Raw genomic sequence first — 25,608 nt, forward strand, 5'->3', positions numbered from 1 at the left:
TAGGTGCTAAACTTGTAGTTTACCTTATAATATAATCTCTCATTCACACATACTCTTACAAAGAGACTTTGAAGGATATTTTATATATTTTTGGTACAATATTTCTATTTGTAATATGATACTATCGTGAAGGATGATGGGAAACCTAAATAAACCTTTGAGCTTCACATTGTAAAAATATACTTCTTGCATAAAACATTTATAGTTGAAGAGAAAAACTAAAGTCAACAACACGTGAATACAAATGATGAGAAACAAATGCTATCATGAAACCGCGTATAGTTTGATATTATTTTCACGTAGGGTTTGAAGGGCGAGCTAAAATTATCAGAGTTCTTAAACCAAAGGAAAGTGGGGTTCCATGGCCTCCTCCTTTTACCCTATTTAGATTCCCTTCTATGAATTATTGAGTAAAGGGGCATATTTTCCATATTTCAAATTTATCTCTATGAAGTATTCATGTACTATCTAATATAGGGACCGACATAAGATTTTATATTATGAAATAAAGTTAGTAAAACTTTAGGAGACGAATTTATAAAATTTTTGGGAATAAAAACAAATTATCAATAAAAAAATAAAGAAAATACCTACGTTATTTGAGAATTTAAAGTTCGGTGATTCGCATGCAATAACTTAAGTCATTGAAAATATGAAGATATATCAGTACATATCTACTCGTAAGAATTATCTTAAATACACTTATAGTGAACTGTGCCTCTACATTGGCCGTGCACCAAATAAGAATTCATCTTAAATTATTTTTTCAGGCATTGTATTTTAAGGAGCTTTTAATGAGCGCTAGGGTGTGATTCATTGTTAAAATAATTCGTACACGTTGACCGTAGTGACGAAGCAAGAAATTTTATCTCGGGGACAAGATAAAATTTAAAGTCTTTAAGAGGCCAAAGCAAGAAAAAATTATGTTAAAATGACTGAAATTAAATTATTAAAATTTATAAGAGAAGTCAAAAAATGAAAATTAGTCACATAACTAAGAGTTCATAGGGATTGAATTGAATTCTTATATTTTTGGAGGAGCTAAAACACATTTCGACCATTAAAACAGGGAAAGGATACTGCTGGCTGCCTTGGCTATGTCTCTGATTCGCCATGCATAAAAAAGGAACTCATCCTAAATTATGAAAATATTGGGAAAATATCATAAACCCTTCATTGGAAGGATTCATGTCATGCATGACGTAACGGCGTGCTTCATCAGATGGAAGGAGGAAGGGTTCACATCGAGGGCCATGTCTTCTTATATCCACACGCTTTGATGTGATTCATATATGCAAAGCTATCTCCAACTAGACGAGAGGGGAAAAAAGAATAAATTGACGTTAACTCATTTTAATTAATTTTATTTGCATTCTGACGATATCACTTATGTCTTTTGGTGTATGCTAAATTTGAGACACTTTAATTTTTTACCCTTTCCTTAAAACAACTGGTTTTAGTTTAGGAATTGTAATTACAATTAAGAGTTAGTTGTATTCTACATCACCAAACAATAACTCTTATTCTAAATTAGTCCCTAAACTTTTGGACATTCTTACTTCATCCTTAAATTGTGACTCTAATTATGAATTGGTCCCCAAACTTTTGAATATTCCACATTTATTCCTAAACTGTGAAGCTCAATCTAAATTACTCCCTAAAAGTTTGAATATTCCAATTCCGTTCCCAAACTTTTGAACAATCTTGAGAGATGTTATTGGAATGTTTAAATGTTTGAGGATGAATATAGAATGAGTATCATAGTTTGGGGATAATTTGAAATATTCAAATGTTTGCGGACCAATTTAAAATGAGAATCGCAATTTAAGGCAAACGTCTGCCGACCCTAATATAAATAAATCCCACTCCTTTCTTTCTTTCTTTTTTATTGAATAGTACTATTAGATGCAAAATCCAGAATTGAAATTCAACTTTTAAAACGAAACTCTTAAATATTAAGTTCCGTTTGATTCTAAGAAACAGAAATTATTTTTAAAAAAATAAAAATACTGAAGCAAATTTATTTAATTAAAAATTTTGAAAATGTTTTTAAATAAAAATAAATAACAATTTAAAATAACAATTTTTATTATTTAAAAATTATTTATAAATTGAAAAATATAAACAATGAAATGTTAACTTAATAATTTTAAGGTGATTCAAAATAAATGTAAAATATTCTTTTTTAAGCAACTCTTAAATATCAAACTTATAATTTTACTTCAAATTCATATAAATATAAATAAAATACAAAGTTATATCTCATATTTTTGTTAACAGAAAAATTTCTTTATGTATTATATATTTTTATTTCTAATTATAAAACATTTTTTAATCTTCAAAAATAAAAATAAAAAGAAGAATTTTTTTAAAAATGAAAATGAAAATTTAGAAATCAAACAAACCTATTTGCCCTTTTCTTAATGCTAACATTCGTTTATTTATTACCCAAAATTATTTTGATTCATCAAACCCGCTTATGAGAATTTTGTCGCCCTGGGAAACTAAAAATTTAGATCTTAATCAAATATTTAAATTATAATTTGTATTTGTGTCTTCAATCGCATTTTGTTTATCATTATTGTGAACATAACAAATGATATTGTGGTTATGTATTTTTAATAACATATACTATTGTGGACATAACAATTGTTGATATCGCAGTTTTTGACAATGTCGTTACAACTGCATAACATTCATTGTTGTGATTACATACCATTATTAAATAATTGTTCATAATAATAAGTGTCAAAAAATAATTTGTAAGGGTACCTTCATAATATTAAGTATAGGAAAAAATGAGTCCCTAATAACAAATATCAAAAAAAAATAAATTTTAAGAGTATGATCATAATAACAAATATTAAAAAATTGAACTTCCAATAAAAAATAATGAAAAAAATTAGATTCATAACAACAAATAAATACTAGAAAAAATTGAATTTTAAAAGTGTGCCCCTAATAATAAATATTAAAAAAATTAGACTCTTGATAATAAGTATTGAAAAAATTGAGCCTTTACTAACAAATGTTAAAAAAAAATATTGGCAAAAAATTATACACTTTACTAATATTAGAAAAAAAATAAATTATTAAAACAAGTCTCTAATAATAAATATTAAAAAAATTATTAATATGCATCTGATATTTTGTGATTAAAATGGACCTCTCTCTGTTTTTCCTAGACGTTTTCTTTGAAAATTGCAAATTTTAGAATTGTGTACTAAATGAAGGCTGAAATTTCTTCATTGGGACTTTGGGATTTGCATTCGCATTCTCTTACATAATGCATCTGTATATCTGCATGATGTGTCCAGTTGACATGAGAACTCTATCCGAGATAGTATAGAACAAAAGTGTGTTCCTACCAGCTAAATATATTTGTTCTAGAAATAGGGCATTGTCTTGTTTCTGATGGACGTTTATGTGCACAAATTTTGGTGGTAATGCGCAGTTACACTTGATTTTGTACTCCTTTATATGACTTTTTCTGTCAGCTTAATGGAAAGCTTTGATTCTTATTTTTCAGTGTTTCGAACTTCTTTTCAGCCATCTCTGTAGGATATTACTGAATGATAGTGATGCTTATTGGTACCCATAGATGCCCTAATTTTTTGTGATTACATACAGCAACAAGATTGAAGTTGCCTATCAGGAAGCTGTTGCTTTGAAAATGCAAGAAGAACTCATTCGTGAAGAAGAAGCTGCCTGGATGGCTGAAAGCGAGCAGAAGGCTAAACGAGCACAATCTGAAAAGGAGAAAAAATCAAAGAAAAAACAGGTATAATCCTCGTTTATGGCATGATAGAATCTTGGCAATATCCTGATATACTCTCCATGGACCACCTGAGCGAACCTAATCTAATAAAATAATGTTTTGCATATTCAAATTATTTTATTTGGTTATTATCTGAAACATTCCCTAATTTACTTTGGAAGCAATTTGAAGTGTGTGTGTGTGATGTTCATATATGTATATATATATTCCATTTTGAAAAAAAGATAAGATCGTGGAGATTAATTTTGTGTCGCAACCGTCTTTCGGTTGGGCCCCGGAATTGAGCTTCGACTTGAAAAATGTGATTGGAGTCGCCACCGATTATTTATTTAAAAAAAAATAGGTTAATCGGATACCTTATATCTTACCTGATCTGCGTCTTACCAAAGATATGTCGGATTCGGGAGTCGGTTACGATTAAGGAAGGATTAGCACCCTTGAACCGCCCTTTCGGTACTACGTAATTTCCAGTTGTTTTAAATTAAGAAAATTGTAAGTTTAAATTAAAAGGTAAAATTTGACCTTGATTACTTACCTCTGATTGTTTTAAAAAACACCCTTGAAAAGTCAAGAAACACGTTAGATAAAAAAAAAGATAAAACACAACAAAAATGAAGATGTACATAGTATTAAATAAAAATAATAATAGAAAAATAAGAAATATATATAGAAACATATAGAACAAAATATAATAACAAAAAATATCTACTTATACATATAAATAATGACATAATATATATATATATAAGAAAAATTTTAATATAATATAAATAATTCGAAACAAAAATAGAGAAATATTTAAATGAAAAGAAAAGTATACTTAAATATATATATATATATATATATATATATATATATATATATATATACTAATATTATTAATAAAATAAATAAAGGTAAGAAAAGAGAAAAATATATATACATGTGTAATAAACACTAGGAAGACAAAATAAATAAAAATATATATATACATGAGAAAATAATAATAAAAAATAGTAAACATAAAAAAATGTGTATATAATAACGTGAAAGTAAATAAATATAATAAAAATATAATAAATAAAATGAGGGAAAAAAGTTGGATTTCAAAAAGTGACTAAATCAAAAGAATCGAAACGTGAAGGTCCAATTTTGAAGAGAAAACATTGATTTTGGGGGGCAATTAAATACTTTAAAAAACAGAGGGGACTAAGAGTGAGATTACCCTTTTTCACACCCATTCCGAAAATCAAAGTATTTTTTCAAGAAAAGAAGCCTCAGGGGCTAAATCTATAAAAATAGATCTCGAAAAATGCCCCTGTTCATCGGCAAAAAAAAATCGTTTTCTTTGGTATTTTTCGAATACAAAATGTAACAAGACACAAGCATGCAAGCATAAACTCGAAAAAGATACTATATTTACCTTGTATTTCTCTTCGAAAATTTGCAACAACAAAAAAAACTCTAATTTCACTCTAAGATTGCTCGTAATTTCTGCTTGTATTTCGTATCACAATCCGTGTCTTACAAATGGGGAGGATTACATGTATTTATAGTGAAAAAAACCTAACTATTCTTAGAATCCTATCAACAATAGAATCTTAATGTAACTAGACTCATTGCCCGGTTGTTGCACGTTTGTTGGTGTAATTGTTGATTTAAAAGATATGGTGGTGGAAAAGTCCCCTTAGGAGAGAAACTCTTGCTAGTTATATCTTTTAATAAAATAGGTGTCTACATTTTGTAAAGTTCTTTTCTGAATACGATGCATTTCCAATGCTTACATACTGCAGTCTAGGCAAAAACGGAATAATCGGAAAAGCAAATATAAGGGGAGGGAGGAGAAGGCTATTGTGGCAGCACGGGAGAAACACCAAGAGGACCACCACAATGATGAAAATGAAGCCTCCGTGATGGTGGAGCTGACGCTAGTGCCTGTAATGGTTGATGTTCTGTGTGATGTTTCTGATTCAGTTGATGCTGCCACGGACGTTCTTCAGCCAGACTCAGAAGACAGAGATGCTAGTCCTGTTAATTGGGATACAAATACATCAGAAATTCATCCTCCTGCAGAAGTCTGTACCAGTGGAATAAGTGGACTGTCATGTGTACAGAATGGAGTAGCTGATAAGAGGAGCCCCTCTATAATGGATGATAGTTCATCGACGTGTTCGACAGACTCAGTACCATCAGTGGTAATGAGTGTTACCTATAAAGGGAACTCGTTTTCAAACCACAATAAACAATCACTGAGCAGGTAAAGTATTGCTTAGGTTTATTTCATTTCTTCTAGATGATAAGACAAGGTATTTATCTCATCCGGGTCTTCAAATTTGTAGAGGAAGGAACCAGGGAAGTAAAACAGTAAGCGATTGCAGTAGTTGGACTACAGAATCTGATAATCAGCCTTGTCCGGCATTAGATTCAGGGCATCAAAATGATGTTTCTGAAAGTAGTAAGGCTGGTGAGTTGGAGTTCGAGCCTGCTGGTTCCTTGTCAGATCAGAAAATTGGGCCGAGCAGGATACTATTTGGAAGGTGGTGTATATTTATGTTCCATCTCAGTGAGTATTTCTGCCATTACAAAAGTTGTATTTTTATGATTGACATTTATATTCTCAATGTGATTCAGGAAGAAGTTTTGTTACAAAAGAAACCAAGTGCCCAAGATTCAGTTGATTTAGAAAGACCTAAAGAGAACATGGCTCCTATACCATCCTCTCTAAGAAGCCCTCCCAGAAATCTGCCATCCGTTCAGTATAGGTCAGAGTACAAGAGTGCAGGTAGAGTAGATTCTCTGCCGGTTAGGAAGACTTCATCAAACTGCATGCAACATAGTGGTCAACCTGCATCTTCAAGTATATCGGTCCAAATAGCTAGTGTATTAAAATCAGAGACTCAGAAGGCTGCAACTCTGAAATCAACTGAAAAACCTACAACCCCACAACTCCCTGTGATGTCAAGGCCCTCCAGTGCTCCTCTAATTCCTTGTACTAGGCATACTGCTCCTTTTATTTCTATGGTTCAAACAACGCCTTTACTTGCTCGATCAGTTAATGTTGTTGGCCGTTTAGGTCATGATCCATCCCCAGAGGCTATTTATGTTCCTCAATGTTATAGAAATGCTATAATAAGTAACCATAATGTTGTTTCTAGTTCAGCTGGTTTTACTCATTCCAACTCCCCTAGCTCAGCAGTCAACCCATCACCAATATACTAGCAATCGCCTGCCTTTGTTTCTACTCCAATGTATATGCCCTAGAGTTCTGAGAGGATGGAGAGAGATTCTATCCAATCAGGCCTTCCATTAGACATGGTAATTGAGGAAGCCTTTCGTGATGTTCCCCATTCGATGGAGAGGTTTCGTAGGGGTAGCACTAGAAGCATGCACTCCGATCCTTCTTTACTTGGTGAGATTGAAAATCTTGTTTTGTACAAGTCTGTGCATGATGGATCCAGGGAACACTTGACATCAATGGAGTTTCCATCCTGTACTTCCAGGCGCCAGACCCAAGGTGTGTTGGCAGATGAGTTTCCACATCTTGACATCATCAATGAGTTGCTTGATGAGGAACACAATGTTGATGGGGCAGGAACATGCTTCCCTACACTTAGAAATGGGTCACATTTATTAAATCAGCAATTTTCTTTTCCATCCAATTTTGGCTTGTCAGGTGAAACGGGATCTTGAGTGTCTCATGCAGGTTTGAGCGAGTACGGGGTTACCACTGTGGCAGATTCAAACGAGGTTATAGTAGTTCCGCGAGCAACCATTTCGATACACTGAGGGAGTTTATTCCACAAGCTAGCCCCCTACCTTATGCCGGTGTCCAACAAATTGATGGACTGGTCCCAACCCAGTGGAAAATGTCATCCGCCGATCTGTCTTTATATGGCATGACGAATGGAGATGGTGGAAGTTAACCATACTACAGCCCAGAGTATCAGAATATGGCATGTGACATTGATGACTATGCCATATTTCGACCTTCGAATGGGCACTGAATGTTGCGAAAGACGGCTATCGGATAGAGCAAAATCGCAACTGATAATTTGAGAAAATAAAAATGAAGATAAAAGAGACAAAATTTACGTGGAAAACCCCTAAATAATATAGGGTAAAAACCACGGGTAACGGTAGAAGAATTTCATTATGAGAAAATAAGAATTACAACTTCTCTCGATCTAACAAGGAGAAAACAATAATAATTCTCTCTTGATAAAAAGGAGAAAACAACTCTCAAGAAACTCTCTAAATTCTCTAGTATTGGAAGAAAGCTAGAATGCTTTAGGATGGTCTTTGCTGCTATCTTTTAGCCTTTCATCACCACGAGCGCTCCACGGAATACCTTCATGATTCCTTTCTGTGTTTCAATCTTGCTTGCATTATTATCCAACAATCTGTAGGATAATTAATTTTTCTTTAGGCCTTTCACGTGTCGCACATCTCGGACAACTTTAATCGTTTCATCATACATCTTCAATTTGATGGTTCCCGCGCCAACGATCTCTAAGGCGTGATCATTGCAACTATACACAGATCCTCCTGAGACAGGTTCATAATGATGAAACCATTCTCTTCTTGAGGTCATGTGATATGTTGCTCCCGAATCAATGAGTCATATATCTGCAAATCTTTTTCTGCCTTCTACGGTGGTTGATGCTTCACAACATAGAGCATCTCCATCATCTGAAGTGTTTGCGGTATTGCCTTGTGGGTTGGAGTTTTTATTTAGACTCCAACAATCCTTCTTTGAGTGACCATTCTTTCCACAGTTGTAGCACTTTAAATTTTTTTTGCTCCTCGACTTTGATCTACCATGTTTGTGACTGCTGCTTTGGCCACGTTCTGTTGATATCCCTCTCATCGTTGTTAACGCTTCTGCTTGTTGCATATTTACTTGTCTGTCTTCCTTGTTCTTGCGCCGATTTTCTTCTTGGAGAACAACAGCTGCAACGTCATCGAAGACTAGACTGGTGACATTACTGTTTGTCAAGTTGATGATGTGTTGATCATACGAATCAGGTAGACTTTGAAGTAGAAGTTTAGCATATTCTTGTTCTCCTATTGTACATCTTAAGGATGTAGGCTGAGAAAATAACGTGTTCAGTGTGTTTAAGTGCTCCGTTACTGAAGTAGATTCTGACATATGGAGAGTGTACAATTTCCTCTTAAGTAAAATTTTATTGTGCATCGATGTGACCTTATACAATTTGGTGAGATGATCTCATATCTCCTTAGTTGCCTTCTTCTCCTCGATGCTTGACAATACTTCATCTGCTAATGCTAGATGAAAGTTTGCCATAGCATTCCCATCCATTTTGATCTATTTGTTGTCATCTGTGAAATCCACCGACCTTTCACTGATAGATGCTAGACAACCGTCTTTCCTCAGGATGGCCTTCATCTTCAATTTCCACAATGAGAAATTTCTCCCATTGAATTTTTCAATATCAAATTTCGTTGTCATAGCTTCTTTTACGGATAGCTCCCACTATTTCACTATCGTGAATAGTTCTCTGGAACCTTCAAAGAATGGGTAATAACTTCTTACTTTATTATGTTGGAGGATCTACCTTTTGGTGGTAACCACAAAGACAATAAGCAGATATTACACACTCTAATCTGGCTCGGATACCAATTGTTGCGGAAGAAGGCTATCGGATAGAGCAAAATCGCAATTGATAATTTTGTTAAAATAAAAATAAAGATAAAAGAGACACAAAATTTACGTGAAAAACCCCTAAATAATATAGGGGTAAAAACCACGGGCAACGGTAGAAGAATTTCACTATGAGAAAATATGAATTACAACTTTTCTCGATCTAACAAGGAGAAAACAATGATAATTCTCTCTTGATAAAAATGAGAAAACAACTCTTAAGAGACTCTCTAAATTCTCTAGTATTGGAAGAAAGCTAGAATGCTTTGAGATGGTTTTGAAGCTAAATGAGCTAGGGTATTTATAGTTGAAGCTTAAGGACTAATTTGTAAATACCCTAAATTACAATAACTAAAATTAAGATTTTACCATCCATGAAATTCAACAATTTCATGCGCCTAATTTTGACAATTTCGATTGCTTTTCCACCGAAAGTGGCCAACAATTCCACCGAAAGTTGGCTTTACTTTTCAATACTGAAGATATAGGTAAACAATAGAGCTTGTCTACAAATTTGAATGGTGTCTGATATAATAATTGATTCGAGGAAAATTTGATGGGGTCTTAGATTTGGAGTGAGTTTGTAATCTTTTCTTTTCTCAAGGAAAACATTATGTAAAGTGTTCTTACAGCTACCTTCTTTTTCTAGTTTTTAATCTTATTTTATAGTCTCTCTTCAACCCAAAGTTACCCAAAACTATCATGCTTTATTGATCTCCCTTACTAAATATCAAAATCATTCCATCGGAGATAGTGATTAAGATAAGAAAATTTCTTATTGTTTTAGATTTCTTGTTGACTTTCATTCTCTGTACTTTTTTATTTTCTATGCTTGTCTTTCTTTTCTCTGTTCATTCTTATTATGTAAAATTCTTTCAATTTCTTACCAAATTTATTTGGGTTCGTTCTTCATATTTTCCTCTATTCTATAAAAAAATTCTTTAAATTTGATTAATTACTAAGGATTTTGAGATTTGTCTCATCGTTGCATTGGGCATCTTGTTATGTGAAGAATTTCGTTAATAGATTTTTATATCTTCACCCCAAGCTTAGATAATTACTATTTAGATTAAACTTACTATCCATTTCCCTTAGATTTATATTATAGCAACCTAATTCGATTCTACCCAAAATTCGAAGGGTCAATGTGTCATATGAAACCAACAAAGTAACTAACCATTTTTTCTGAAACATGTATCATATTCATAAATTCAAAATCATAGTTCAAAACATAGTATACTCAGTCTACAAATGTGAAGAGCTCCTAAAATTACATCCCAAAATAAAAGAAGTATATTCAAAATAGAGTTATGACTCAAATACATATAAGGTGAAAAGTACATGACCACCAAAAATATCCAAGATGTACTCTGATCATTAAACCCACACTGGAAACTCGTACTGGCGATAAGTTCCTCGATCTGTCCTCCTAAGAACCTACGGACGAAAACACATTCCCAACATTGAGCTCACAAGCTCGATCTCACACAAATAACTTTACTATACTATATGCATTTGTTACATAAGCGTGTGAGCAAGTATAGTCATGAACATATAAGAACATTAACACACAAACATGGGTAGGTATCATGGTGTAGTAGGAGGGTCACTTAACATCTCGGGACTCACACCCTCTATCCTACACAAGATACCCAAGATAAGACCCAAGTCTCTTAGCATTGAAACCTTCATCTAGAAAGGCTCTCATTGCCCAATACCTAGGACGCTTATGGGGTCACTTAACATCAGAGCCTACGTCCTGTTAGTCTACTCCTTGAGATGCCTCCAGGGTCACTTAGCATCAAGGTCTACACCCAACTAGCTTAAAAGTATCTCAATATTGAGATGCCTCCAGGGTCACTTAGCATCAAGGTCTACACCCAATTGGCGTGTACATGCAAGTAACTCAAGTGTCCTTATCGTTTCTTGAGCGTTAAACAATGGAATTTTTATGGCATTATTCTTCGTAATGTTCTTATACATATTACAAATTCTTTGACGTTTCCACATATAATATTTATTGAGTAATTATGTTGATCCTTGAATCCCTCTCAAGTCCTTATATCGAACTTAGATTTTTTTTCTATTTTAGTCTGATGGTACTGATACTAAGCCATTCAGTATCGATACCAATTCTTGGGTATTAGTACTCTCCCCTGGTACTGATACCAATCATATATTTGATGTTTTGAGAAAGACTAATAGTATCGATACTACTGTATGGAGCATCGATACTTCCCTCCTTGGGCGTCGATACCAAATTTGGATTCAAAGTTTGGAAAATTAACGTAGTATTGATACTCCTATTTATAGTATCGATACTTCTTCTTTAGAGGGTATCGTTATTGTTCGAGTACTAATACCAAAATCGGCTATTGGAATTTGCAATCTAACGATGGTACTAATACCTAAATCCTTAATATTGATACCCTAAGAGCAGTACAAATACTCTATGAACAGAGTATTGACACTACCCAATTAAAAACCCTTAGTTTTTTACAGTCTGACGAACATTATCAATTTTGTTCATCTAGTACTAATATCTAAACCCAGAAATACTACGTTTTTACACGAGTTTGACACCTCACTAAACCCCTAAGTCCTTTTAAGGCCCTTAAACACTATGTGAAGCTTATGTGAGTTAGAATGGATCATGGTAAGTCATTTTCATGCTTTAATAACATATAATTCATCAATAATCATATTTAAATCCAAATGCACTTATACGCTCCATGCACTTATACAAGCTTAGCAATTATAATAGAATGATCTACATATGGTATAGATGAGTTAGAAGTGTGTTACCTTACTCCTAAGCTGTAAGAAAACACTCTAAGCTCACCAAAGAAGAAGCTTATATTTGCCTTTGCCTTTGGAGCTTTCTCTCACCTTTTTCAGTAATCAAAGAACAAGGAACGAATTAATAACTTGTTTATAAACTCAATAAGAAGATAATTGACTTCCTAAAGGTTCCATTTACCAAATAATAAGTTGGTTTTATCAGATTTGCTAAAACCTCTCTAAACCCCCAACTATGGCGTTTCATGGTCAAAACTTGAGGGATAAAGCTTGAATGGAAGCTTAAGAGGCAAGGATTCCACTATTTACCTTACAATATTGAAATAGGGAAGAAATGATCTCAAAACTATTACTATGGATGGGTATGGCACCCGAATCCGATGGGTTCTAACACGATTGGGTTTTTTTTAAAAAAAAATTCGGGTTCGGGTTAGGTTTTTTAAATGTAATGTTCGGGTCGGGTCGGGTTTAGGGTGAAAAATACCCGACCCGACCCGAAAAAATATATAATTTTACCTTATATATTTAGGTATAATTACAATAATACCTCTCTATATATTATTTTTTTCAATTAAGTCACTATTTTTATTGAATAAAATGATATTTTTTATTATTTCAGGTCAGATAAAATCTTGTTTCATACGGGTCAGATCTCAAGTGGAGGACTTATTGTTCTCGAGTCGGGTGGATCAAAAATCCAACCCAACCTGACCTATGCCTATCCCTAACTATTACTTTTGCCCAATCCACAAGAGAGAAGCTGAAGTTTGAAAAGAAGAAGACAACTTTGTAAAAAAAAATGAGATATGAGAAAAGAGTTCAACCTTCTCCCGTTTTCTTTGCCAAGTGACATCATAAAATTGAATGAATTTCAGTCTTAGGCCATCTCCAGCCCTCATCTCTACTCTACAGCATCTCTATCTCTACTCTAAAGATGAAACAATAATTCATCTCCAACACTATCTCTACATTACCACAAACTCTACTTTATTCACAATATTTAACTATTATAATATTGATTTTGCAAATATAAAATAAAATAAAATTCATTAAATTACCGTTCAGTATGAATGAGAAGTTTCGAGTTGGGATTCATTCATATTCTTCTCGTTTGAAAACTATTTTTTATTTGTGTTCCATGTAATTACAAGTTTAATATTTATTTTATAACTTTTAAAAGTTAACTGATCAAAATATTATTGTAGAATAGTTCAGTGATCGATTTTGAACTTTACCCAAGAAATAAACACATACGTTTACCACGTCTGCTTTAAAATTCTTTCTTCTTTGTTCTTCTTCTTCTAACCTCAGAAAAATTTGCAGAATAACAACCACACTCTTTTCCTTTTCCTTTGAACTTCCTCAAAAAAAACATTTTTCTCTCTTTTTTCCTCAAAACCACCTATTTCTTCCTCAAAACAAAGTTACACAAATTTTCAAACCCAAAAAAAAATATAACGCAACTACAGTGCAACGCCAATTGTAACGTGCAACTGTAACTGTCACCAAATCGCAATCCAACATTAAAATGACGATGGGCGAGAGTTAAAATTCTTCTCCAAAATGGAGATTACAGCCACTTCAGTGATACGTTAGAGTTGATCTTAGAAACAAATAATGGATGAATCACTCCTTGATATGTAATGGGGTAAGGGGAGATAGGGTAGTAGGCTGTCCCCAACATTGAGTTGAGAGCAGCTTTCGTAGAAGACCTCCTGCAGTCAGAATTATGAATTGCCCACCATGAGACTCGATCCCACGACCCCAAAATTAAAAACCTTGTACTCTACCAACTGAGCTGGACGGACAGTTCAACATTACAACTCTTCCTTTCTTTAAAAAAAATTGTCATTCAAAAATTACCTTAAAAAATGGTCATATTGCAAAAACCAAACGATCTATAAATGCAGAAACTTCATCAAATACATAGAAGCGCCATCCACTGCGAGAAACAAGACAACCACCGCTCTTCGCCTTCTTGACCGCCATTATCCTCCAACATATGAACTAAATTTCACTTGGCTAGAATCCCCCAAATCCTACGAATACAACCCCGCCCCCTCCCCTCTTCAAAACACAAGCCAAAAATCCAAATTAACCGCTGCAACCTCCCTGCCCAAACCCTAACCACAGGCGCTGTCTTCCTCCTCTTTGCTACGGTGAGTTTGCTTATTTTTTTTAAAATACACTTCTCTAATTTGGTAGCAATATATGATGTCATAAAAATTAATTCAATTAAAACTTTCCTTAATTCTGTAGGAAAATGCTTTCTGGGGTTAGGATTGTACCTCGTGATCAGATTGATAAGGTATAATCATCAATTTCTTTTTCTTCTGCTATTTTGATTATTGAAGTTTGCTCATTTGATTTTTTGTTTCTCCATATTTGGTACTAGGAAGAAGATGAGATCTCAGACGCGAAGAAGAAAAAGTATGGTAGTAAAAAGGAAAAGCATAAAAGGAAAAAGAAAAGTTCAGGGTATAGTGGTTCTTCTGACGATGATCTTGAGAGAATAGGAAAAGGGTCTAGAAGAAATAAGAAGTGGTATTCATCTGAGGAGTATTCGGACAAAAGCGAGAGCGAAGGGAGTTCTGATTCAGATGAAAAGAGGCATAGGAAGAGGAGAAAGGATAAGAGGGTTAGAAATGATAGTTCAGGTGATGAACTCAGCGGTAGGTCTAAGAAACGATCAAGGCGTAAAAAGAAACGATATTCTCCTGCATCAGAGGAATATTCATCCGAAGAAGAGGATCAAAGACGAAATTCAGGAGTCGGAAAGAAAAAGGGTAGGGAAAGACAATTTTTTGTTTTGAATGATTGATTATTAGTTCATCTGGGACATTTATCAATTATTATTATTATTATAATTGCTTTTGGTTTGCAGATGATGGTAGAGAATATTCTTCTTTGAAAGAGAATGAGATTGAAAGGAAAGAAATTGGATTAGAGTGGATGCTTAAACCTGCATGTAAGCCTGATAAGAATCCTTCAGTGCCTGTTGAACAACTTGAGGAGCCTCCTACTAAGGAGGTACAACACTTGAACTATTATTATGATGTCTGTTTTCCCTTTTATTTTATTTAACAAATGCTTGCTGCCGGAGATATACATTTTTACTTTAAAGTAAAAGAATATCTTATTAGTTTTTCGGTTCCTTTCGTGTTTAGAAAAAATTCCTACTTTTTATATGAGGATTTGATAAGCTTCATTCTCTTGTATATTTCTGAAAATTGCTTTAGTTATGTTCCACTTAGGAGTGTTCGAAGCGAGTTTGAATGTATATTATGATTCATTTTTTATGGGTTATGCATTCTTTAGCTTCTGCCTTTTTATTTTATGAGTGCATGAAACTTTAGGTGACAATAGTACATATACTTTTGCCAGATAAAGACAACACATCCTAGAGAGTTGAATCCATATCTGAAAGATAATGGAACTGGTTATCCAGAGGAAGCAGATGAAAAGAGAGCTTCTGTAGACAGGCTTTTATCTTCTTCGGTTGTAGGGGATGGAGGTGCTAGTTGGAGACTTAAATCTTTGAAGCGTGCAGAAGAGCAAGCTGCTCGAGAAGGACGAAGCATTGAGGAGGTAATGTTTCTGCGGTCTCTATTAATCTTCAGGGAAAATTCGTATCATGGAAGGGTGCTATACTTTATTAATCTTTATTAATCAACTGTCAAAACTATACAGGTTGTACTAGAACGTTGGGGTTCTCTTGATATATTGGCCGAGTATGGAAAATCTCGTAGAGCTGCTGCACCTCGAGCCCATCTTCATGCCATAAGAAATAGAAAGCAGGGCCCAGACGATGAGAAGCAAAATGTTGCAGACAATCAAAGTGAAAGAAATTCTAAAAGGGTACTTGCAATGACACCTAGCTCGGTTTCGCAATATGTTAGTTTAAATAAAAAAAAGGTAGTGCTTGCACTCCAGTAATCAAGGAACAGCAGATGTTCTAATCTTTATTATGGTTTTGATTGCCAGAACACTAATCGAGACTATCTGCGGGATGTATCTCTTCGACATTCTGAGATGAGGGCCCCAAAAGTCCGTGATTCATTATCCTGGGGAAAACGAAAACATCATGATAGTCCTGCTAAAAATGCTGTTGCTACATCAACTGCAAATAAGTTTACCGATGATGGAAATTTCATGCAAGAATTTCTTCGTAAGCAGAGGAATGATACTATTGCATCTGGTTCACATGCAAATGATGATGGAAATGTGGATTCCAAAGTTATAGCATCAGAGACAAAAGAACGTTGTGAAGCTACTACAATTTCAAAGGAAACTTTGAGCATAAATCAATTGGCAGCTAAGGCTTTGCAGCTTCAGTTGAAGGGAAAGCATGAAGAAGCTGAGAAACTTCTGGTAAGACAACTTTTTGCTTTCATACAATACTTTGATTTAATTGAGGAGTCTATTGATCCAATGCTTACCGATAAATTCCAAAGTTTTGTTATTGCATTAATAGAAAGATAATCTCAAGCAAATCATCACATGTTGAGATTATAACGGTCAAATGTTTCCTGGATCTTGAAAATATAGGTAGTTAAAGCCTTTTGTTGAGGTATGCTACAACCTATTGTCCAAGTATTAAAACCCTGTTTAACTTTACACTAAACTAAAAGATCATAAGTTTTAGTTGTTTCCATATACACCTTATGCACTTGAACATTTCTTTTCTCTCCTATTTAAAGTTTCAAGTATGGGGCTTAAGTTTGTCTATAGTTAATGTAATTTGTTTTGGTGGTTTTTTTTTTATTAGCTGGAAGTTGAGAACTTGAAGGCTAAGCAGAGCACTGGAGATCATGCCACTATGCAGCAGAATGTTGACAACAGAAGCAGGTAATTTTTCATCTTTATATTTCATTGGTAATTTGGTACTCCCAATTCTGAAACTGCTGTTTCAAATAAGCTTAATATAGTGAGCTTATAGCTCTCTAAGAGAGTATCATTCAGTATTTCAAACTTGGCAAATTGCAAAGTGATTTGTTTCTCTTTTCAGTGACTTTTTTAATAAAGTAAAAACGAATTCCCTTCTATAACGTTGCATTCTAACTTCCATTTCAATATCCTTTTACATTTTCTCCCTTTGCATCTTACAAATAATTATTCTCTTCTGATAATAATTTTTGTATTTTATCTAGATTTGTAGTTCATGATGTATCGGTTAGGAAAGGGAAGGATGATGATGATTCCGATAGGCATCTAGCCCAAAGAATAATGCAGAACAAAAAATTCAGTTTATCTGGTCAGGCAGATGATGAATACGACTATGAAGATGGTCCAAGCAGGAAATCCCAAAAGAAGGGCAGGGAAAGCAATCAGAAGGTCTCTGGAAACAATCATTTGGCTAGACGTATATTGACTCAGCAAGAGCGCTGTCTGTTCTGCTTTGAGAACCCCAACAGACCAAAGCATCTTGTTGTTGCTATAGCAAATTTCACATACTTGATGCTGCCACAGTGGCAGCCTGTTGTGCCAGGTCACTGCTGCATCTTACCAATGCAGGTACTGTCTATGGTGTCGTCATATATCTCTTTGCTTTAGTCCTTAAATGTTAACTGCATCAGACTGGTTATAAAATGTGATCTTTTTAACTACAGTTCATGGCTTTGAAAGATTTTAGTATTATTAATAGGGTCTTTCCATTTGCATTTCATGCCACCTAAGCTAAACAGTGTTGATTTTGATATGTTTATATGGGATGTATAGATCAAATGACGAAAACAAGTCTATATCTTCTGCTTTACTGTTTGATGTATCCTTATTCAGAATGCAAACTCTTTTTCCCTTGACAGCATGAGTCGGCCACGAGAACAATCGACAACAATGTGTGGGATGAAATTCGCAACTTCAAGAAATGCTTAATTATGATGTTTGCCAAGCAAGACAAGGAGATGGTTTTCCTAGAAACTGTTATGGGATTGGCACAACAGCGTCGTCATTGTACGATTGAATGCATTCCGGTGCCACGGGAAATTGCAAAGCAGGCTCCTGTGTATTTTAAAAAGGTAAGGTTCTATTCATTTAGGGTAAATTAAACAAATAGTTCCCCGACTATAGGATGTTGTTTTGTTGAGCCTCCTGACTATCAAAAGTTACAAAATGGTTATTTAACTATTAAAAGTAACAAAAAAGTCACCAGACTATTTATATACTTCAAATTCGTTTTTTTCTATTAAAAAATTGCATGTCATCTGAGCTAGATGCTAATTCGTTGACTGAGATAGGATAAAATTTGATATCATAACTTTTTGAGTTGCATTTTGAGAATCGACTCTCCGTTTGTATTGCGTCGTCGAGCCGGTGCTTGAAATATTATGTCTTTGAGCCAGTGCTTGAAACATTATATCGTCGAGTCAATGCTTGAAAACAACAGTGGTGTCGGTAAACATTATTAAAATATGATTTTATCATATCACAATCTTCAAGTTAACTTTTAGCTCAAACAATCGTCAATTTTTTAACGGAAAATGACAAGTTTAAAACATATGAATAGTCGGATGACCATTTTATAAGTTCTAGTATTCAAGGGACTCAACAAAATAACATCCTATAGTCATGGGATCATTTTGTAACCTTTAATAGTTAGAAGAGTCAACAAAACAGCGCCCTATAATCTGGGATTATTTGTATGCTTTACCCTTTCATTTTATCTATTAACATTTGTGTCCAAAATAGTTCACATTAACACCGGTGGCGGAGATAGAACCTTCTGTTGTTCGTGACATATGAAGTTGGTTAAAGATCTAGTTAGCTGAGTAGCAATAAGTTGTACATTTTCATGTTATAATATATTGTTCGAATGCATTTGTTTTCCGTGTGATTCTAAAACAAGGTTTTTTTTTTCAGGCAATTGATGAAGCTGAAGATGAGTGGAGCCAGCACAACGCAAAGAAGCTGATAGACACGAGTGAGAAGGGATTGCGCGGTTCGATCCCGAAAAATTTTCCCTACTTCCATGTGGAATTTGGTCTAAACAAAGGGTTTGTTCATGTTATCGACGATGAGAGCCAGTTCAAGAGTAGCCTTGGCCTCAACGTTATAAGAGGGATGCTACAATTGGCAGAGGAGGACATGTACCGGCGCCGGAGGCACCAATCTGTGGAGGAGCAGAAGCAGGCCGTTGCGAATTTCACTCGCGACTGGGAACCTTTTGACTGGACAAAACAACTCGACTAGATTGAAAACTCGACCATGTGTATTTACGTTGTGTTTGGATTATTTTTTTAGGCTTAATATCACTTGTGTTCCATGTATTCTTCCTAAATTCTCAGCTCAACTCTTGTACTACTTTTTCCTTCATATCGACTCTTGTAATATAATTTAGATTCTACCAACACATCCAAAAAAAGTCCTTTAAATTTCATTTTAGAAATTCAAAATATTTTATTGGATTTTTTTTTCACCTTAGATTAAGAATTTTCACGTAGAATTTTATTCCGGACCCCAAAAACCCACTTTCTACATACATGAAATAGGGTGCCCCTCTGTACTTCCGATCATGCCTTCAATTACTGTGACGCTACAAGGCTGAGTATTTCTTTGATCGTTTGAAATCCTAGAAAAGTGCCAAAAATTAGGGGGAATTTAATACATAGTTCATACCCAATGTTTAGAGGCATTTGGGTGTTTCTTGAATCTAGGCATTCCCCAACCCACCGCATTCTCTGTATCGATGGCTTCAAATCCTTGGAAAATGGGTGAAGTATACAAATGTCGTGCGATTTAAGTGATTAAAGGAAATGTTATTCTCTTTTTTGAGGTCTGAGTTCGAACGGATACGTCTGCAGGGTGTGTATTGTCAATGATTAAGAAAAATTATGAACATATATTATTTCAGATTATTAAAAAATTACAAAGTGTTAATAAACTTGTCGGGTTGTTATAAAATGATCTTTGCACACCATAAAATAGTAAAAGATTTAATAAATTCAAAGAGCATTTTATTATAATTTGATAAGTTTAATGACCATTTTGTTATATTTTGATAAAATTTAATGACAATTTTATAATTTTTGAAACTTTAGTGATTAATAAGATTATCTCAATATATTTTAGTGATTATTTTTGTCATTTATCCAAAGTAAAAAATAAAAGAAATTAATAAATGGCTTAATACCTAAATAAGTGCCCAAACTATGCCTTTTTACCAAATAAGTGCCTATGTTTTTTTGTCCATTTAGGTGCCTAACGTTATAAACGTTACCTTTTTAGGTGCCCGAGCCGTTAACGGTGTTAATTTTCCCGTTAAGTGACACGTGTCACAACCTGATAATTTTAAAAAAATTATAAAAATTTTATAAAAAAATAAAATTACATTTTAAAAAAGAAAACACATTTTGAAATAACCTTAAACTTTGAAAATCTTCATTTCAAACACTAACCCGTGCCTACCGCCTTCCTTTCTTGTCGAAGAAGCTCCACCCGACCACCCCTCCCCCGGTGACCAAAACCCCTATGAAATCGTGATCGGTCGACGACCGATTGACGACAAATCGTTGTTTTAAATCCCGCGAACCCTAGGATGAAAATTGTGATCTCACGCGATTCCGATGGTGAATTGGCGACAACTATGGCGGCATATAACTAGAATGATGACAAGGACTACGTCGGCGACAGTGGTCGTGGCCAGAGAGGGTGGCGACAGTAGATTAAGGTTAAGATTTGGGATTTTAGGTTTTTTTATAATATAAGAAAAGTTAGGGTTTTTTTATATAAATACAATAATATTTTTAATATTTTTTATAAAAAAATTCAAAATTATGGCATGTGTCACTTAAACGTTCAAAACTAACGGTGTTGATGGCTCGGGCACCTAAAGTGATAACGTTTGTAACGTTAGGCACCTAGATGAGCCGAAAAAAACGTAGGCATTTATTTGGCATAAAAAAGCATAATTTGGGCACTTTTGGACATTAAGACTTGATAAATAAAGCTAAATAAAAATGCTTGCGAGCATTGAAACTAGAGTGGGCTGATTTCTGTCAATTTTGATCATGCAAAGGAAGATTGAGAAGCAAGCACTGTGTAATTCGTTCAAATATTTTCAACTTGAACTCAAAAAGTAAAGATCCTGAATATGAAATTTTGAAATACCTCCTCTCTTTCCATTTTAGAGCTTCTGATTAAATTAATTTCTAAGTTTTCAATTATTCATTTCTGAAACTAACCTTATAATGACTAATTAGTCCTTGTCAACCCATAAAGAGAGCATCAATAAACCATTTATAAAATGGCAACGTCCACGAAAAGCAAGCAAACGGCAATAAACAATTGGTTCGAAATTTTACTGTAACTGGTTTTCCGAAAACCTTTGTTTGACATAAATATATATATAATTCATTTTTTTCTAAATAATATAATTTTCTTTGTATTTTCTGAAAAATAACTTACGGATTATTTTTTCATAAATCATTTTTTGAACTTTTCACTTCAAACCATAAATACTCAAAATACTATTATTTTATATATTTAATGTGAATATTATATTTTAGTATTATTTTAATAAAAATATTAATTATTAAAATATATTTATCAATAAATTTAATAATATAGTATTACATTTTTATTATGATAATAATAACACATATGATATTATACTCTTATTTTAATCATACATATTAATTTATTAATAAAATTAATATTATTTTTTAATTTTCAGAATCAGTTTTCCAAAAAAATGTAATTAACTGTACAAAATTATTTTCGAAAATCTGTTTTTCGTGAAATAATCTGACCTCAAGATTCAAAATTACTCAAATTAGAACAATTAATTTGACAACATGAGAGAATGTGGTGCACGAAAAGAGCCATCGGGTTTTGACATAATTACTTTAAAAAAAATACACAAAATTCTGTTTCTCATAAAGAAGGAGATCTGGACTTCTGTTAACATGGTATAGATGTTAAAGAATCTACAGATATTCCCATTCGAGGCTAAGAAACAAAAAAGAAAAAGGGAGAGGGCATACCATTGGGTTATAACATGCTCAACTACACGCTACTTGCGTGTAGATCTCTTTCGACCCCGACCTCTGCCTGCCCGAATATCCTTTGATGTGCTTGTCATGTTCTTTGCAGCTTCTTCTTCACTTTCCTTACCATCACTTCCACTATCATAGCTCTCTGTTTTCTCACTACATTCTTCCTCATCCACCGAAGCTTTTCCCTCGATTTCTTGTTTCGAGAGCTGATCTCGATGCTCCCTGAGTTTTGCCTTCTTCGAATTCAACACCCCAAGGAACTGGAGACGGGAGAAAACCCAATTCAGTCATAACGTCAGGAGAATGAAGTGAAAACCGACAATAATATTTTTATGTATTAAAAGTATATGTGGTGAGGAACACAATTTTGATACTAACAGAGTCCGGCAAAAGACTCGATTGGGAAAGACTTTCGACAAACGGCCTACTTTCTGGAAGATAACATGGGATGTTCTGATACAATATCATATTCATCCTTACTCTTCTAAAGCAACAGCTGAAAATTGAAAATGAGAGGCAGAAACTGAGATTTCTACTTCACTAGCTAACCGGATGATAGCATCAAACATGCATATCAACTGAAAGTAGTCATAAATGTTTGAAACCTGAGGGAAATTGACAACATGATAACACCAAGAGAAAACTGCCAGCCCAAGGAAGACTACTAGAACATATATATCAGACATGTCCGGCCATGTTGCTTGGCTCCGTAAGGCGTAAACTGTTGGAGCAGTGTTGATGTTCACAAGCCGAACTTTGTCATTCTAAACTAAGGATCCCATTCCTCTCAAGTTCACTAAAATGACCAGAGAGGTCAGTTCATTCTTCAAAATTTGAAAGCTCCTTTATTTTAACACTAGTGTGCAGTAATTACCAATGTTTATGATTTTTCTTCGAAGTTTTACTAACAAAACACAGTTTTAACTTGCAACAAACATAATACACTGTTTTTAAGTCTAATAAACGTGGTTCTCCCTGATCTAAAATTGGCTAAGATTTATAGGTGATGGTTTTTCAGATATATTCTTGCTAGTATGGTTTAAGTCAGATAAGATCTAACAAGCGGAGGGAAAAAATGAATCAAATCAAAACACAGTTCAGCTTAATATATGCTCTAGAATTCATCAAAGAGATCATGAAAAAACGAGCTGAAATATGAAAAGGAATATTCCTATACAAGAAATATTTACAATTTAACAATCATAACCAAACGAATGTTATTTATCAACTATATTGCTACATCGAAGAAATTACCAATCCCAAAAAGAGAACATAAAAAAACCCGAATAGAAAACAAGAAGGTGAAGGAAGAAAAATTAGAAACATAGCAGGTATCTATAACATGATCAAATGAAACCAGAAGTAGCTAAGGAATCCAGTGCTCTGTCCTAACAAATACTCATCCATCTTTGTATTCATTTTAAAAATTCCCTTATTTCATTAGCTTGCCTTTGAAATAACAGAATGGTTTAAACATGGAGAGGGATGCAGAGGACCATCTGAAACGGTTGCTTTATATCATTTTACTCTGTTAAAACAATTAAGAAAACAAGGATTTTGCATTTGATTATGTGGATGGACCGACATGAACATGCCAATATTTTAGTAGCACACCTTTGCATAGATTCCGGATTCAAATTCCATCTTGTCATTGGTATGCCTCTCACTTTGTTCTAAACATTTCTCTGCTTCCACTTTTAGCTTCTCAAAAGATTGAGTTTTCCTAACCACTTCTTCCTGTAAAATTCTCAATAATTAATTACCTGCCATAGTATCATTATGGCATAAAACTAAATATATATATATATATACCATTGCCATTGTAATTAACAAACGACAAAAAGCTGAAGAGCTTATGATTGAACTAATGGAAAGCGACAAGAAAATAAGACAATGGAAAAAAAAGGGAAAATACTACACTTAGATTAATGTTTGCATCCATAAGAAATTCCAAAATTCCTGCAGTAATCTTTCTGCTATCAGGCGATGGCTGGAATTTCCATCGCCATTCAAGCTTAGTTCCTTCCTTTTCGAAAGTCCATGAAAGCTGCAACAACAAAAGGAGAAAAAATAAACACGTCATATGAGTTTGAAATTTATTAGTTACTATTGCATTTTATACCACTGTTACCAGAAGTGAGTTCACAAACTTCATAATATATTTATTTAGAATTATTTTTTAATAATCTGGGTGATTACAAGTTAGTATTTGTTCATAATCTTACCTAATTATTGACAACACACAAGCCTTGCTAACACAACTGCTCGAACCCGAAACTTCAAACGAGAACAACACTCCTTTTAACCTCGAGGTCACTCAATGGGTTGTATTTATTTAGAATTATGGATATATGTAAACACAAAAACTATATATATAAAGATTCAAAAACACGTTTTACATTCCAACAAATCATATAATTTACTATAAAGTTTCACAACTATTGAATTACGTTTCATATAAGTAGTGATTTCCCTTCTATATTTCTTTCCTTGTACCTACTGGTAACATTATTTTGTACTCTGAAGGAAAAAAACAGATTCAAATCAAATTCTTCTAAGTTCAAATTCATAGAAAAGGGAACGCTAACTCTTTTGTGATCATCGCCGGCGTCCACGAACCGGTAGACTGAACCGGGCTGTTGAAACCCTAAATACCGTTCGGCTAACTCAATATACTTAGCGACCGGGTGGTCCCACTGAGCCGCTCTTTCCTGCACCTCCTCCTCCGTCGCTGCCACAAATTCAAAAATCATTTAACTGAAAATAGAAGACATCCGTGTTAAAATCGGGGGAAATTTTGTCAAAGAGGCAGAGAAGTACCGTTGCAGACCCAAGCGCGGAGGCCGTCGGTGACGGAGAGATCGAAGTGTGTATCGAACCACGTGCCTTTTACGAAGAGGGGACCGGTGTTTGGAATTTCGAGCTTGAGGCAAGTGTGTCTCGCCGTTTCCGTTGCCGTTGAGCTGCTTTCCATTGCTTTCGTGGTTAAAGAGTTAGTTAATTTATGTTTGTTTCCACAAGGGTTTTATGGCGTCTTCCCGCTTTCTCTTCGCTGGTGCTTTTGAAAAAACCAAAGGATACTTACTCTGCGATCTTTTATTTGTTTTAAATTTAGGCTAAACTATACGTTTAGTACATAATCTATTATTTTTTCCGTTTTGGTACCCAAATTTTATTTTTTTAAAATCAGACATAATGTTTAGTTTAGGTTTCAATTTGGTATCCCGCTGTTAAAAAAATAATAAAATCGCTGACATGACATTTTTCAATGATGATATCATATTATCTTATGGTAACACGTCAACATCACCGTTAAGTTTTTAACTGGGTACCAAAATGAAACATAAATTAAACGCTAGGTTTGATTTTGAAGCAATAAAATAAAGTCTGGGCACCAA

The 25,608-nt window shown here is 34.0% G+C and overlaps 2 protein-coding genes and 1 pseudogene across 5 annotated transcripts; 2 read left to right on the top strand and 1 right to left on the bottom strand.

The window, feature by feature from the left end:
• The first annotated feature begins 3,610 nt into the window (after positions 1–3,610).
• On the top strand, positions 3,611–7,761 carry LOC120183329 (annotated as a pseudogene).
• Positions 7,762–14,155: 6,394 nt separating this feature from the next.
• On the top strand, positions 14,156–19,442 carry LOC120183358 (CWF19-like protein 2). Of its 4 annotated transcripts, XM_039188073.1 has the most exons (12): positions 14,156–14,377; positions 14,478–14,526; positions 14,614–15,004; positions 15,103–15,248; positions 15,603–15,806; positions 15,909–16,076; positions 16,203–16,411; positions 16,496–16,589; positions 16,987–17,066; positions 17,369–17,732; positions 18,023–18,235; positions 19,077–19,442. In XM_039188073.1, the coding sequence occupies exons 2-12, from the start codon at positions 14,482–14,484 to the stop codon at positions 19,404–19,406; spliced, it is 2,244 nt and encodes a 747-aa protein (XP_039044004.1). In that variant the 5' UTR covers positions 14,156–14,377; positions 14,478–14,481; the 3' UTR covers positions 19,407–19,442. The 4 variants fall into 4 exon arrangements, with proteins under 4 accessions (XP_039044004.1, XP_039044002.1, XP_039044003.1 ...); XM_039188071.1 differs by having other exon boundaries at positions 14,157–14,377; positions 16,203–16,589; XM_039188072.1 differs by having other exon boundaries at positions 14,157–14,371; positions 14,477–14,526; positions 16,203–16,589.
• Positions 19,443–22,023: 2,581 nt separating this feature from the next.
• Positions 22,024–25,254, bottom strand: LOC120183320 (DNA repair protein XRCC4-like). Its single transcript, XM_039188044.1, has 5 exons — positions 25,031–25,254; positions 24,799–24,941; positions 24,129–24,257; positions 23,825–23,947; positions 22,024–22,470 (listed from the first exon to the last, which is right to left on the bottom strand). The coding sequence occupies exons 1-5, from the start codon at positions 25,182–25,184 to the stop codon at positions 22,228–22,230; spliced, it is 792 nt and encodes a 263-aa protein (XP_039043975.1). The 5' UTR covers positions 25,185–25,254; the 3' UTR covers positions 22,024–22,227.
• Between the last annotated feature and the right edge of the window lie 354 nt (positions 25,255–25,608).

This window comes from Hibiscus syriacus, unplaced genomic scaffold, assembly GCF_006381635.1.
Source record: "Hibiscus syriacus cultivar Baekdansim isolate YM2019G1 unplaced genomic scaffold, ASM638163v2 tig00112758_pilon, whole genome shotgun sequence".
Taxonomy (NCBI): domain Eukaryota; kingdom Viridiplantae; phylum Streptophyta; class Magnoliopsida; order Malvales; family Malvaceae; genus Hibiscus; species Hibiscus syriacus.

What these genes read in the sequence shown, in the direction of transcription:
- LOC120183358 (XM_039188071.1), top strand. Translation starts at nt 14,482, where the DNA reads ATGCTTTCTGGGGTTAGGATTGTACCTCGTGATCAGATTGATAAG. An exon ending in AAGAAGCTGAGAAACTTCTG is followed by an intron (nt 16,590 to 16,986) that starts GTAAGACAACTT and finishes TTTTTTTATTAG; the next exon opens with CTGGAAGTTGAGAACTTGAA. An exon ending in GCTGCATCTTACCAATGCAG is followed by an intron (nt 17,733 to 18,022) that starts GTACTGTCTATG and finishes TTCCCTTGACAG; the next exon opens with CATGAGTCGGCCACGAGAAC.
- LOC120183320 (XM_039188044.1), bottom strand. Translation starts at nt 25,184, where the DNA reads ATGGAAAGCAGCTCAACGGCAACGGAAACGGCGAGACACACTTGCCTC. An exon ending in ATGCAAACATTAATCTAAGT is followed by an intron (nt 23,948 to 24,128) that starts GTAGTATTTTCC and finishes AGAATTTTACAG; the next exon opens with GAAGAAGTGGTTAGGAAAAC. An exon ending in AATCCGGAATCTATGCAAAG is followed by an intron (nt 22,471 to 23,824) that starts GTGTGCTACTAA and finishes TCCCGTCTCCAG; the next exon opens with TTCCTTGGGGTGTTGAATTC.